This window comes from Podarcis erhardii (assembly GCF_964252035.2).
Source record: "Podarcis erhardii genome assembly, chromosome: 2".
In the NCBI taxonomy this organism is placed as follows: domain Eukaryota; kingdom Metazoa; phylum Chordata; class Lepidosauria; order Squamata; family Lacertidae; genus Podarcis; species Podarcis erhardii.
Window position 1 is genome coordinate 94104299 of NC_138498.1, and position 15437 is coordinate 94119735.

At 41.2% G+C, this 15437-nt stretch overlaps 1 protein-coding gene across 10 annotated transcripts in view; it reads right to left on the minus strand.

Moving 5' to 3' along the window:
- LOC309336526 (contactin-4) overlaps window positions 1-15437 on the minus strand; it is a 525279-nt gene that overhangs the window by 106933 nt on the left and 402909 nt on the right. For 9 of the 10 annotated variants that reach the window (XM_081852419.1, XM_081852424.1, XM_081852423.1 and 6 more), the window contains 3 exons: window positions 15079-15181; window positions 13280-13464; window positions 490-626 (listed from right to left, as the gene is read on the minus strand). In XM_081852419.1, the coding sequence (XP_081708545.1) occupies window positions 490-626; window positions 13280-13464; window positions 15079-15181 (425 nt within the window). Of the gene's footprint in view, window positions 1-489; window positions 627-11569; window positions 11683-13279; window positions 13465-15078; window positions 15182-15437 lie in introns of those variants that run through there. The other variant, XM_081852420.1, reaches the window with a different exon arrangement.

Genomic DNA, 15437 nt, shown 5'->3' on the forward strand with positions numbered 1-15437 from the left:
TCTATTATTACTTTTCCTTCCCCTACAGAGTTGTACAGAGTGTAAAAATATACAGCCATTTTATGTACCCTTCTTCTCATAGCAAATGTCCTCTGGAAATGAGTCCCACAGCTTCTAAGTTCCAGTTGATTCAGAGAAACGCTTGTCAAAGGCAGAAAGTGGCACTTAAATGCCTAACTTTCATTGAACATTTGGCTGGGAATTAGGTGCCTGAGGGTAATTTCTGCCTTTGAAAAGTATGGCTTGAAGTGTCATTGTTTTAACTACAAGGAAAGCTCAAGGTGATTCTGTGACATTCACTCAGCAGGGAAGGAAGTCTGCAATGGGACAGATGGAATTTTAAGGCCACTCCGTTTCATTAATTTCTTTTTCTCAACAGCAACAAACTATACAGAGATGAAAAAGGTCACCACTTCACAACAAATCCTTTCAAGTTTTGTCACCCAACTCAAAAGCATCAAGGACACCAAGCCTGAATATTACTCATACCTGAGGGAGAAGCAGTTCGCCATCCTTTAGCCACCTGTAAGAAGGCTTTGGTCTCCCATTCGCCTTACATTCCCAGTATATGCTTTCTTCCATGGCCACATGAGCGTCACTTATTTTCTGAATCCAGTTTGGAGGAGCTGCAAGGAGGACAGCAATACTCTTCTAAGTAAGTGTTTGTTTTCTGCGTGCCATTAACCTTCAAACGCCTTTCTTCCTAACATACACATTTATATAATACCACATTCAAATATCATATCATTGTTCTTGAAAGTGAATTGGATCTCGTTTCTAAACATTAGAGACACAGTAAAAAAATAAAATAAGGAAAGATGTTTTCCTTTTTGCAGATATTAGTAGCAAGAATGTTTTAGCTAGATGGCTTCCCCCATTGCATTAATCCAGTGTACTCATTGGTTTAAATGTGCTGAATTGGGCATAGACTGCCAACATAGTTATCCCCTTCTCCCAGGAAACCCTGAAACCGGCGGCTCCAAGGGTTTGTGAAAACCCAATTCTCAGAACTGGCACTAAGCTACAATTCCCAATATCCTTTGGAGAATCTATGACAGCTAACCTTGTAAACCATTTTTAGTGTGTATGTGCTCCCTATTTCTAAGGAAAGCTGTATGTTTCTTTAGCATAATAACCTGCCAGATAGGAGAATAAAAATGCAGCCCAGTCCTGGTATCAATTATGTTTGTACCTAAGAAAACAAATTTATCCTATATGCTTGCAAACATAGGGACGCGGGTGGCGCTGTGGGTAAAATCTCAGTGCCTAGGACTTGCTGACTGTATGGTCGGCGGTTCGAATCCCCGCGGCGGGGTGAGCTCCCGTCGTTCGGTCCCAGCTCCTGCCCACCTAGCAGTTCGAAAGCACCCTTAAGTGCAAGTAGATAAATAGGGACCGCTTTATAGCGGGAAGGTAAATGGTGTTTCCGTGTGCTGCGCTGGTGCTGGCTCACCAGCTGCAGCTTCGTCACGCTGGCCACGTGACCCAGCTCACGGCCTCTAGAGCGAGATGAGCACGCAACCCTAGAGTCGGACACGACTGGCCCGTACGGGCAGGGGTACCTTTGCCTTTACCTTTACTATGCTTGCAAACTACATGCATCAAATTCCAACCTGCAGAAACCATAAGCACTTAGGTCTATTCTCGAGTCTAAAGTCCTTCAATGTGTAAACTATGAGAAATCAGAAATAATTTGCCATCTTGTTCCACGCTCTGTAGACAATGGGTGGTATTCAACCAAGTTTTACTCAGAGAAGTCCCCTTAACTAAGTTAGGTCTATTAATTTCAATGGGTCTACCCTGAGTAAACCTTGAATCCACTCAAACTAGGGGATAGAAACACCCTAACTTCCCCATGCAGCATATTTGAGAGGAAAATATATGAGCATAATCAAGCCAAAGTTAAGAACATTACGTGTCCCATTAATTGCAATGAAATAGATTTAACCACTTATTTAACTTGCTCAGGGAAATAAGTGGAACTTAAAACAGTCTCCCAGGGGATGTTTTTTCCTCTGTAGCCTCCAAAGATATGTATTTCAAGTTTATAAGACTGCTATTACTTTGCTTTCAGATAACAAACACAAGTGACAGTGAATGTTCTGGGGACATCTCAGGCTGCCACATCAGAGAAACTAGACAGCTAAACTGTCCCTGGAATGGCAAACTACTGTGAGCCCCGTATAGAAGCTTCTGAGTCCAAGAGATAATTGAGCTTAATGAATAGTGACTGAAATCTGCACACACAATTGTCCAAAGCTTAAAGAAATATGTATATTCTATGCCAGCAGAGGTCTCTATGAACCTGGGTATTTTACAATGCTGTGTCTCTCTATAATCAGATAAAACAATTTCAGATTTCTTCAACAAAGGACAACCACTTTTAAAATCCCCCAGGGGTTTAGATGAGATCAGAGGAAGGTTTGCAAGGGTAGAATTAAGCAGGAAAAGCTTGATAAACAAGAAGTGTCAGGTTGAATACCAACATGATGCTGCTACTTTTAAATCCATCTCTGCTATCAGCATTACTTGCTGATAAACCCAACAAGGAACAAGCAGCAAGGATCTTTTTGAATAGTTCAAGCTCCTTTGGGTGAATTAATTGAAACAGGAATTAAAGTTAATGGCAGCTGAACACCTAATTGCAAATGTACAGTACAGATTCTCCCAGACCTAGAAGAAAGAAAACAATAAGAAAAGAAAAGCTGAGGAAACTTAGCTCAGAAACTTCTATATGCCAAGAAAATAAGACTTAGAGATTCAGAGGTGGGGTGATGTGGGGAGGGGTGAGAGAGAAACAGATTGACAAACATAATAAAAAATAAATAGGATACGGCCCAGGTTTTTCTTTAACAAGAAAGCAACACACTACAACTGACAGATTTAGCATCACACAAAGCTTGTATCACCTCACTTCTTCAGTATTATAAAGCACAATTCTAGAGACAACAAAAAAGATCTGCATAGAGCAAGATAATCTATGGATTCAAAGAGCTGCCTGAAGTTGCTTGTCAAAACATGCATTCTTGAGTCCAAGGCTATTTTTCAGCAATGGGGAAGTGTACAATAAAAGGTATCCTTGTCTATAAAAGCACTATTACAACTCATGTCCTTGGGTGCATAAATTAACTTTTATATAATGAAAAAATACGTATTCTCAGCTTCAGTGATTTTGTTTTTCCCCATAAAACACAATGACATATATGCCTTTGAGTCATATACCCAAAAGTTGTAAACATTTATTTTTATCATTATATATTTCACTTATTGCTGAATAAATGGAATATATAATTTCACTTCACTACTGAGAAGTCATAGGAATAGGTTGCTGGATCAGGCCCAGTGGCTCATCTTGTCCAGCATCCTATTCTCCCAGTGGCCAGCTGGATGCCTGTGGGAAACCAGGGAACAGAACATGAGCACAAGACTCCTGTGGTTTCCAGAAACTGGTACCTGGAAGCATTGCTGCCTCCAGCAATGGAGGGAGAGCATAGCTATCATAGCTAATCACCATTGATAGCCTTCACCTCCATGAATTCAGAGTTGCCATATTTTGAAGAGCGAAAAAAGAGGATGCTATGACGACTCTCATTTTAAATACCCCACTATTTGTAGGCTATAGAAGCTGTGATGTATTGCTGAGTGGGGCAGGAGAAGAGGAAAGCAAGTCTCCAGTTAGGTCTATGTCTCATCCAGAAAATATAGCCAGAGGCATTTTGGCAAATAAAAAGAAAATCCATCCAGGTAGAAATTTTACCCCTGGAAAAGAGGATGTCTCCTGGAAAAGGAGGACACATGGCAACTCTTCTAAAGCCATTCAAGTTGGTGGCAATCACTGCCTCCTGGGAGAGCGAGTTCTATAGTTTGACTATGCGCTGCATGAAGAACCATTTTCTTTCACCTGTCGAAAGTCCTCCAACATTCAGTTTCACTGGATTTCCATGAGTTCTAGCATTCTGAGAGAGGGAGAACAATTTTCTCTATCCGCTTTATCCATGTAATGTATAATTTTATAAACTTCTGTCATGTCATCTCTTACTTGTCTTTTCTCTAAACTAAAAAGTCCCAAATGCTACAACCTTTCGTCCAAAAGCATGAAATCTAATCAAAACATTGCAGCAAAATCATTTCTTTAACCCATAAGAAAGCCTCGGAAAAAAATAATGAAAATTCTAGCAGCAAAAACATTTCCATCAAACAGGCCTAAAGATGTTCAGGAGATCAGCTGATAGAGGTGCCATTCAGAAACAAAGCAATGACAAACCTAGACAGCATCTTAAAAAGTAGAGACATCACCTTGCCAACAAAGGTCCGTATAGTAAAAGCTATGGTTTTCCCAGTAGTGATGTATGGAAGTGAGAGCTGGACCATAAAGAAGGCTGATCGCCGAAGAATTGATGCTTTTGAATTATGATGCTGGAGGAGACTCTTGAGAGTCCCATGGACTGCAAGAAGATCAAACCTATCCATTCTTAAGGAAATCAGCCCTGAGTGCTCACTGGAAGGACAGGTCCTGAAGCTGAGGCTCCAATACTTTGGCCACCTCATGAGAAGAGAAAACTCCCTGGAAAAGACCCTGATGTTGGGAAAGATGGAGGGCACAAGGAGAAGGGGACGACAGAGGACGAGATGGTTGGATAGTGTTCTCGAAGCTACCAGCATGAGTTTGACCAAACTGCAGGAGGCAGTGGAGGACAGAAGTGCCTGGCGTGCTCTGGTCCATGGGGTCATGAAGAGTCGGACACGACTAAACGACTAAACAACAACAACAACAACAAAGATGGGGATCAACAACCAAGGAAACCTTCTCCTTTAATGTCACCCTCAAACCGCTTGCAAGGGAACTATTTGTAAGAGGCCCTCAGATGAAGACCAAAGGGTGTGGGTAGGTTTCTATTGGGAGAAGCACTCCAAAAGATATTGGGGCCCAGAGCCTTTTGCCTGGTGGCTCCCTTGGGAGATTGGCAATGGCGTCTGTGAAGGGAATGTGTGTTTATCTGTGTGGGAAAGGGAAGAGGGGAGGCAATTTTAGAAAGACATCCATACCCCCAGTGAATATATTGTGATGAGTTTGTAGAGGGGCCAGATCCCTCTAAATCCTTAAATTTAGTAAATGTTAGAATTTAGCTAATACTTGGAGTATTAAGGGAAAATGTTGGGTGCACTGTAAAAATACAGGCTGCACCTGTTTTCCTGTTCAGGAGATCAGCTGATTCAGGAGATCAGCTGATAGAGGTGCCATTCAGAAACAAAGAGAGCAGAGTACTGGGCCGTTAAGGGCAAATGCCAATGCCAATATTGTCCCTCCCCTGGCTCTGATGAGCAAGAGGCGGCCAGAGTTACAGGGGGCAGGAATAAGTGTCCTTTTGCAGGATGTTTTTGAAAAGAGTAGAAAAATAATAAAATAAAATAAAATAAAATAAATAAAATAAAATAAAATAAAATAAAATAAAATAAAATAAAATAAAATAAAATAAAATAAAATAAAATAAAATAAAATAAAATAAAATAAAATAAAATAAAATAAAATTTATACCCCACCCATCTGGCTGGGTTTCCCCGGGTGGGGGAAGAACTCCATGCAGACTGGCTGGGAGAGGCCGTACCCAGAGACTGGGGAGCATGGCTGGCTTCTGCTCTGAAGCCAAGCCTACTTGAGCTATGGGAGAAGCAACAGAAGACACTCTTGGGGTATGATGTTCTGCACTCTCTCCAACAAGGCTCAGGTATACATATGTGTAAACAAAGCCATATATCTTAAAGGCACTACAGTCTCTGTTGTGCCTCACTCCAAATGAAACACAAACCCTGGTTAAGAGCCAAGACCCCTGGAATCTCACTCAGCTCAGCAGAGATTGGGGTGACCCGTAGCAATATGTTAGGATCAAGACTATTATTGTATATACAAGTGGGTGGCATATGCATCTATCTGGCTGTAGCTGGGAACAGGATGCTATACTGTGCTGTGTGTGCAGTCATCCAACATGAGGGGTCTCGTGTGTGACTGTGTGTGAGAGAGAGATACGAGTGTATTACTCCATCTCTTTCTTTAGCTCTGATGAGCTCCCTTGCTTCCTAATGTTAGCAGGGAGAGAATGGATGCATCAACATGCATGTCTCCTGCTTTTGTGTGTCTATCTGTCCTGCTGGTCACGTGCCTTGCTGCCAATCTTTTCTTGTAAGGGGAAAGGTGTTGGAAAGAGAGTGTGTGAAAGGCACTGAAATAAGACGTCTTATGTCTTGACAACCCAGCGGCATCTTGTGTAGAGGGTCGATCATTGGAAGTTCTTGATTTGCCACGGTTGGGATACCAGATGCATCTTTGCTGTCATATAGCAAGTGAATTTGTATGCTGTTTCCTAATCATGACAGTAAACAACAAGATATATATCTCTGATTACCAGATGCTAAAGTATTCAGATGCTAAAGATGGTTAAAATATTAACCACTCTCAATCTGATAACTGATGGATAACTGATAACCTGATAACTGACATTTGTCCAGATTTTAATTTGTCTGAATTAATTTTAAGATGTATTTTAATTAATTGATGCCTGTTTTTATGTATACTGTGCTATTTATATGATGTTAGCTGCTCCGAGCCCAGCTCCGGCCGGGGTACAAATAAAATTTATTATTATTACTATTATTAAAGATAAAAATTAGGAATCATGCACATGACACCTTGAGCCTTCCTTGAGAAATAGTATCACAGTGTGGGGACAAAGGTAATCCAATGAATGCCGAGTTAATATTGTATTTGCATTTTCATAAATCTCAGCTTTATGTAAATGCAAACTTATGCAAAATTGAATTGATAGATTTGTTTGATTAACTGAAGAAAAATCTATTGATTCAATAATTAAAATTCCTTTAACTGCACTGCAGATCCAGTATTAACTGAAAGGGAAACTTTCACTAGATCCATGGATATCATCAGGAAAGCTTTTGGCTACTTCAGCAGAAATAGGTCTGCCAACAATGTAAACCTACTAAAAACCAACATTTTCCAAGTTTTGGATTGCTTCACAATGTCTCAGTCTATATGCATCTGTGTAAAGAAGGCAGGAAATTTCATTATACCAGTCACACCTCATAATGTTGCATACTCTTATCACACAAATGTTCACACCAAAGGAGTGAGGAATGAGCCACACTGACTTTTGTGAAACTACAGCCAGAGATATAATTGTTTCCTTTTCCCCTTTGGAATATATATATTTTAAACCACAGCAGTTCAAACGACTTCATTACTCTGATGCTGTTTTGTAAGATCAGGATCAGCTCTTTTAGAATTAGCTCAGATAGTTCCCATAAGCCTCATAAGGGGCTCTATTGTACTTCTAAATGAGATACACACCTTTACTTTATTGCAAGGGATCACCAAGGTTAAATTCTGTGTTCAGGCAGACTAAAAATAGAGTTGAGGTTAGTGTACGTTTTTTCAGATGTACAGTATAGATGAGGATACAAAGCTTTGCCTGCTTCCTTCCATTTTCAGTTCAGACAGTTCAACAAAAACATATAAAAGGGAAGGACAATATAAAACCATATAATTTGACAGTAATGGATCCTTACTATTTCAGAACATTAGGTTTGGTAACAAGCTGAGAGCTAGAATACTTAAAAGGAAAATACTTTTTCACAGAATCTCTGTGAGTGGGAACACCAGTCACAAAAATAATTTTGTACTAAGGACACCGTTGACCAAAAAAGTGAAGCAATCTTGAGACGGAGAAGAAAATGTTGTAATGACGGCTGACTTCAATTACCCTCATACAGAGACTGGGTAAATGCATGCTCTAGTCACAAGAAAGAGGTAGAATTCCTAGAACACCCTAAAATATGGTGTCTTGGAACAGTTGATTATGGAACTAACCAGAGGGGAAGTGTCCCCGGTCTTAAGCCTAAGTGGCTTTTAGTTTGGAAAAAAGACAACTGGTGCATGGTGCTGAGAAATACATTTCTCTCTCTCATAATATTAGAACTTGGGTCATCCAAAGAAACTGGCAGGAGATTTAGGACATATAAATTAAGCATTTTTTCATGCAACCTATAATTCATTTATGAAATTTGCTGCCACAAAGGTTGCTGACGGCTACTAGATCAGGTAGATTTAAAAGGGTATTAATGGCTTTCAACCAAGATGGTTATATGCAATATCTATGTTCAGAAGCAGTACCTTCTAAGTACTATTTACCGGAGGGCAGAAAAGGGGTAGGGCTATTGCATTCATGTCCTGCTTATGAGTTTCCTGTAGGTGTCTGGTTGGCCACTATTGGCAACAGGATACTGAACTTAAGAAGAGTGCTACTGGACAAGACTTACGTTCTTAATACTTTGAACTCTGTTGATAACATTACTAGTTATTGTGAGGTGCTAAAAGAAGTATGAGGGATACACATTCACAATTTAATTTCAAATATAGCCAGGAGTGGGCCTTTGAACTTTGCTGAAAATCTCACCTCCCCATGTGAAACCTCTTTACCACCTGCAGAAATTTGTAATAGCAACTATGATTTTTAATAGAAGCAACCAAGGACATGAAACAGCTCTAAGATTTGTCATAGATACCAGAGTCCTCTCTGTCTTTTAAGTGCTCCCTTCCAGGTGGCATTATATACTGTATTTTTCGCTCCATAAAATGCACCTGACCATAAGACGTACCTAGTTTTTAGAGGAGGAAAACAAGAAAAAAAAAATCTGAACGAAACAGTGGATGTATGTTTTTTGTGGTTCATGCTGTGGCCACATACATGTTATGTGATTTGATGGCGAGTTTGGGGTAGCCCAGTGCAAAAATGCTGAGGATCCATGTGGATCTGTGCTTTGTAACCACGTTTTTGTGCCATTGCGGCCCCACGAAACAGTGGATGTGGGGTTTTTTTGGTGCAGGCTGTAGCCATGGACATGCTATGTGATCTGATGGAGAATTTGGGGTGACCCAATGCAAAAATCCTGAGGATCCATGTGCTTTTACCTCCCCCCTCCCAGGCAGCCTCCTTTATCTCTAGAGTCCCTTATCTCCCTCCCTATCCCTTGCCAATCAGCTGCTCGGCGGCTTTGTTTCAATACCCCCTTCCCTCTTTCTAATAAAAAATAAAAAATGCACGATCTGCTTTTTGCCCCTGGGCAATTTGACTCCAGGGACCACGCATTCGCTCCATAAGACACACAGACATTTCCCTTTAATTTTTAGGAGGAAAAAAGTGCATCTTATGGAGCGAAAAATATGGTATTTGCAAGACAATCACAGGGGATAAACAAAGCAGGTTGCTACATTTTCAATCAGGTCTGTGGCTTCTGAAGTAGCAGAAGCAAACAGGAATCTTCCAAGCAGAGAGACAAAAACAAAAGCACCTGGCCAGTCTTAAAAGAGTCTGTGGCCTCCTTCCTCACACTATCCCAAGATGATTAAAGTGTACCAATGTTCTATAACCTAACTTGCTTTCCCTTCACACATGCTACTAGGCTAAGCTGTGAAACTGTACAACCGAGGTGGAGGAAAAGAGGCTGAATTGTTCACCCTGCGTCAACCTGTTTAACCATACTGAACATGAAGCATGTTGATGCCACTGATAATATATATATATAGCGCAAAAGAAAACTAGAGTCAGCATAACAGCAACAAACAAGCAAACCTCTTTCAACAACTTTACTGAGTGCTGAATAATATGGTTGGTGACAAAAAAAGATAGTCTGGTTTATCTGCAGCAAGCAGGCAAATTTGAATTTCATCTTCCTTTGCTTTCTTTGCTATTCACAGAGGCAGATAACTCAGTTTAAAAGAGTAACACCGTTAGAGCCAGATTTTAATCTCCAGGGATGCATTATGATAGAACATTTCACAGAGAAAGGCTGTAAGTAAGTGACAAGTTTGATTTTCCATATCAAATATGTTCCAGTGCTCCTTTCTTTGAATGTGAACTTTTGACCCAGTAGAAACAACTTGGAAAAACAATGCCAGCATTGCAGTTTCCCCCCTCCCCATTATATATATATATATATATATATATATATATATATATTTCTTAAATTAAAAAAAAGAAAGATTAAAGATGTTACCATTCAGCTTTTGTCACTAATGCAGGATATTATATGAGATCTTATGACAAGCTGCTTTCAGAATGACAGGTCTGGAATGGCTATTTTGATGAAACTTGGGGAACATTTTCGTGGTTTGCATTTTCAAATTTAAAAGGCAGTTGAAGTCAAGTTATTCGTATAAGAGAACACTCCAAGTTAAACACTAATCACCTTTAACAGCAGGCTAGTGGGGCATCACCTCTAGACAAGGTTGACTTTTAAAAGTAAAATACAGGGATATAGTCCAAGCTGAGACTGCAAGGGAAACATATTTTCCCATTTGTAAACCACTTGGAGGATTTTAAAGAAATATATACAATTAAATTGTATATAAATTTTATGAAATAAATAAAATAAAATGTAGCCAGTGCTAATGTGAAATGTCAACATGATTCTGTTCTGGCCTACATTATTTTATTTTATTACCTTTATAGAATTAATCAGTTGCCTTTTCATTTAAGTACAAGCGTGAACCAACTTATAAGTGTAAAAAGAAATCAAAGTTGATTAAGAAACAGATCCAAACCTTAGGTTTTCTGATGCTGATGAACTACAACCCCCATCACCCCAGTCAGAATGGCCAATGGCAAAGGATGTTGGGAACTGTAGTTTAACAACATCTAAAAATGAAAGGTTGGGAAAGGCTGATCTGATGAATGCTCAGTAAGTAGGTTGTCTGGAGGATCCTTAGATCAAAAGAGAAGATATTGTTGAGGAATCCAAAAGTGGCATTCCTACATGCATACTTATCTGGGTGGAGGGAGGTTAACCATCATTGAACATGGTATGAACAACTTCTCAATCAACAATGTTCACTCAGTGGAACAGAGGAGGAAAGGGGGGAAAAGTAAGCCATGATTCAGAAAGTGAGAGAAAGGATAACAGGAACGAGCAAGGTGATAAACAGTACTATGCAAGCTAAATGGAGAACTAAGATGGTTCATGGGACTGTCAAAAGTGGAAAACACACAAGATGGAGGAAAACACAACTTAATACGCCCCCCCCCCAATTGATACTGATCTGCCACAAGGAGTGGGAAAAGTTAAATCCATTTGAGAAAGAAACAGGATTAGTGGTATCAAGGGAAAGATATCGAAGTTTCTGTTAATGTGAATAAAGAAAAAGTATTAAAAAGGAAAAGGTCACAAATCACAGCAGGTTTATTAACTGCTACTAATAAACAAACCAGACACTGCCAAAACAACAAGGGAGACAGCGCAAAGGAGCAGTATGAAGCTAGGATTTGCAGAAATGATTAAAAGTAGAAAGATGAAAATAGCAAGCAGCATGGCTGATAGCAATCAAGAGAAGCCCAGCAACGACAAACTGATTTTACGGCACCTCTGTGTTTCATAGGTCCTTGCTGTCACCATACAATCCAGCACATAGGTATCAAATGGAGGCCAGGGAACCTCCTCCACTGGTAGAGCAGGGTGGAGAGGTAGAGGAGATTCCAGGTGGCAAAGGAACAGGCTGCAATACCTAGTGGCTTGGGAGGGTGATCCTGCAGCTGAGAACTCTTGGCAACTGTCAGAGACTATCCAGGCGTTGGAGTTACAAGAGGAATTTCATGTGCGATACCCCCACAAACCCAAACCCCACAATTGGCAACTCAAGGAGATATTTGCGGAGACTGATGAGGAAGAATTTTTGGGGTTTCAATCCTCAGAAGAAAGCGAGAGCAACACAGATGAGGGGGTCTGGGGGGGGGGGTGATGTCATGGGACTGCCAGGGAGGAGCAGGAACAGGAAGAGGGAGATGGGCAGGAAGTGGCGATTGAGGAAAGAGGGGAGAGCCAGGAGGCGGAAGGGCTCTCAGAGGCAGAAGCAGAGCCCCAGCACAGCACAGAAAGTTCTGGCACCGGTAGTGAGGCAATGCCTGTTCCGTCTGCCAAGGAGAGGAGAGAGTTAAAGAGGAAGGGGGAGAGGCATCACATGAAGCTTCCCCGCCTTTTCTGTTGGAGGAGAAGCCAGCAGAGGCCACTCCCAGAATCTGAACTGGAGAATTCAGATGTATGATTGTAATGCGCTGCCTGTACATATGTAAAATAAAGAACTGTATATATCTCTGAGTGAGCAGAGGTGCTTGTTGCGAAGAGCATACCAAGCCATCACACTATCCCAACAACTTTAAGGAAACTTGGAACTGGCTAGGTCCAAAGAACTCTAGAATATAGTTATTTGCCTTTCTTCTGGGCCCTCTCATGCTAATTGGCATTTTATGGTGACAGGACCTGGGGAGAAGGAGGTCTAAAGTTAAGATTTGCAGTAGGGTTTCAGTGATTTTTGGTGGGAAGGGGGCTGGGTTGCAGCAAAATATGACATTTTGTGGGGGGATGTATAAAGGAACAGTTTTCAGAGGAAAAAAGGGAGTGAATCCATTGAAAAAAATTACCTTTGTTGAAAAACCATGATCTCTCTCCTTGTTCTCTTGTCAGGAGAGGTGAAGGGGATTGCGCTGTGAATTGCAACCTTTAAAATAGTTGCAACAGCCACTTTAGAGGAGGCAATCCATTCTGCAATTGGGAGAGCATGACCCTACTTCTCTCTTGGCAAGAGGAGGAGGACCAAGCTGCACATACTCAGTCTCGACTGCCTTCTCTAAAGCGTCTGGTGCACTGCTATGCACAACATTACCCTCAGTCTCCTTTCAAGGGAGGAAGAAGAGAACAAATCCTTAAAGGATCTGTAGCTATGCAAACTTTTTCAGTCTTGTTCCTATAATCTGCAGGGACGTATACAGAAAAATCCCATAATTACTTTTACACAAGAATGAGTCCCAAATTCAGTGTGATACAGAGGGGGGGGGGGAGGGCCATTGAGATTAAAAGCTAGCCAGAAATGAAAACTCTAAATCTGAGGCCAAAACAGCCATCGTTTTTCAGAAGAGCATGCGGTTTTTCTTCCAGATGCAGCAGGAGAAAGACAGATAAATTGCTTTACAACTGCGTTTTACATCTTCCAGACCAATCTCCTTCTTACAACGTACATTTTCATTTCTCCCTCACTTCCCAGCCTCAATCAATATGCCCGTCTCAGAGGTTTTTATTTTATATAAAATTACACTTGCTGAGCAGTCCTATTTGCAAGACAAATATGAAGAGAAAAATCAACATTGACAGTGCAACAAAGCATTTACCACATTTTGGCCTCAGCTATAATGAAAAACAGGTGAGTAAATAATCAGGGTACCATAAAACGTCAGCTGGCCTCTGGCCACGTTCTTCCCTCTCACATTCTCAGCCACGCATTCGTACAGGCCAGCATCTTCCTGCTGAAAGTTTGGGATTTCAAGGATGCTGCTTGATTTGTGCCTCCGAGCTTTTTTGGGGATCTGTTTTCCATCGGCTCTTCTCCAGGTGATCGTAGGAACCGGGCTGTTTATCAACAACAGAAGGGAGAAAATCCTGGTGGTAAAGGCTGCATTCTTTTAATTGCACTGCTATGGACAGACAAGTTCATTTATATATATAAAACACATCATTGCAAATGACTAGCCCCATCCCCCCCCAAAAAAAACCATTTGTAGCAATAACTGTCAGGAGTTCAGTCTACACTAGAGTAGGACCCTGGCAGAAACACATGCCCAACTGTTTGCGTAACAGACCTCAGCAACTCAGCATTTTGGCTAATCTACTTTATTTACATATAAACACACACGGAGCACTGCAACATGGCTCCCGCTCTTTCTAGCATCAGACAGCAAAGAGAAAAAGAACAAAGTACAATAGTCCCACTTCACGGAACACAGTAACACAGACATCATGTCTCCGTCACTTCCCACTCTGTGGAGTCAAAACATACGCCGTCATGAAATGGACAACAATCCCATGACTGCAATCATGGAGCAGGAATTCTAACAATAACTAGTTATAATACCTGTGATATAAGAGGGGCCCAGTGTTTTCAGAGCTGCCCAACCTAATTACAGGAAGTTCAGAAAAGGCTCACTTGGCACAGAAGCTCTGGAAGCCCAAGGAATGCCCTCACAAGATCTTGTGGGACAATTCAAGTCTCTGCAAGATCTCACAGAAGCATCCGAACAAGCAGGCCTCTGCCCGCTCTTGTCCCAAGTCAGGTGGTGAGTTTAAAAGCCCTTTTTCCACTGGATAACCCAAATGGACCAATCATGCAAAACCTTACTTACAGGGCAAGGCCAACTCAGCATGCTGGCTCTTGAGAGTGCTGAGGATGCTCTCTCTCCCCACAACCTGCTGGCCACAGGGCAGCTCCAAGGGTTTGACCATACACAATTTTTGGGTATACATGTTACCATTGGAACACCCCCCCCATAAGATAAGTGATTACTGCATGCATTTATATGAGCAGCCTTGCTGGATCAACACAAAGATCTGTCCACCGCATCTTGTTCAGCAGCCAGTTTGCTGTATCTAGATTTTCACAAGGTATAAAGGTAATAGCCTGCACAGTTTATTCACAGCAGTGGATAACTTGGGAGTCCCCTGTGGTCCAAATCTATACTACAGGTTGGTATAATGGCATTATGATACTTCCTTTATATTAAATACCTTCCCCACTATTTCCAGCATTGAATTTTCCTTTTTAACTGCTATAACATGTTGACTTTCCACTAACTCACAATGACATCAATTTTTTGTTTTCTAAGCAGCTGCAGCCAAAGTAGGTATTATCAACTGATACATTAAGGTCCCCACCCCCGCTGGTGGGGGAGTGGGCTTGTTCCGAGGTGCATCAGATTCATGCACCAAACTTCATCAGTAGCTGTCCAAGTGATTATAATTCAAAGTAACAATGTACATGTGTATTTGCATAGCAAAACAAAATGAAAAGTCCACAGAGCATGGCTGGTCAAACTGAGAAGGGCATGAACGAGCGCTGTAAGCCAAGAGAGACAACATCACAGTTAAGGGAGGTTGTGCGAAGCAGAAAACCCACAATTTACTTGATTTTGCCCTAACAACCTGCAAACTGTTTTAGTACAGCAGAATGAGTGAATGGCGAAAACTTACTTTCCCAACGCAAAGCATTCCAGTCTCACAGTTGTTCCTTTCGCAGATGGAACCATTTCTGGGAACTGCACTTCTATTTTCGGCTCATATTCGCCCATCACTCCTGTGAACATATAATGGATGCTAAATTGGCTTGAATTCTGCATTACACATCCCCAAGTATGCCTGAGTTAACCCAGGGCAGTTTTGTACATCATTACGTGCCCAATTAATCTGTTCATTTCAAACAGGACCCTCGTCTCCCACAGCCACACACCGTGAGGCTCCCTTATCCTATTTACTTCCAGAGGAAAATTTGTTTTGCAGCTCTCAGCCATCTGCCTAAGATTACATCTCATCATGGCTGTTTGCTTTTTCAT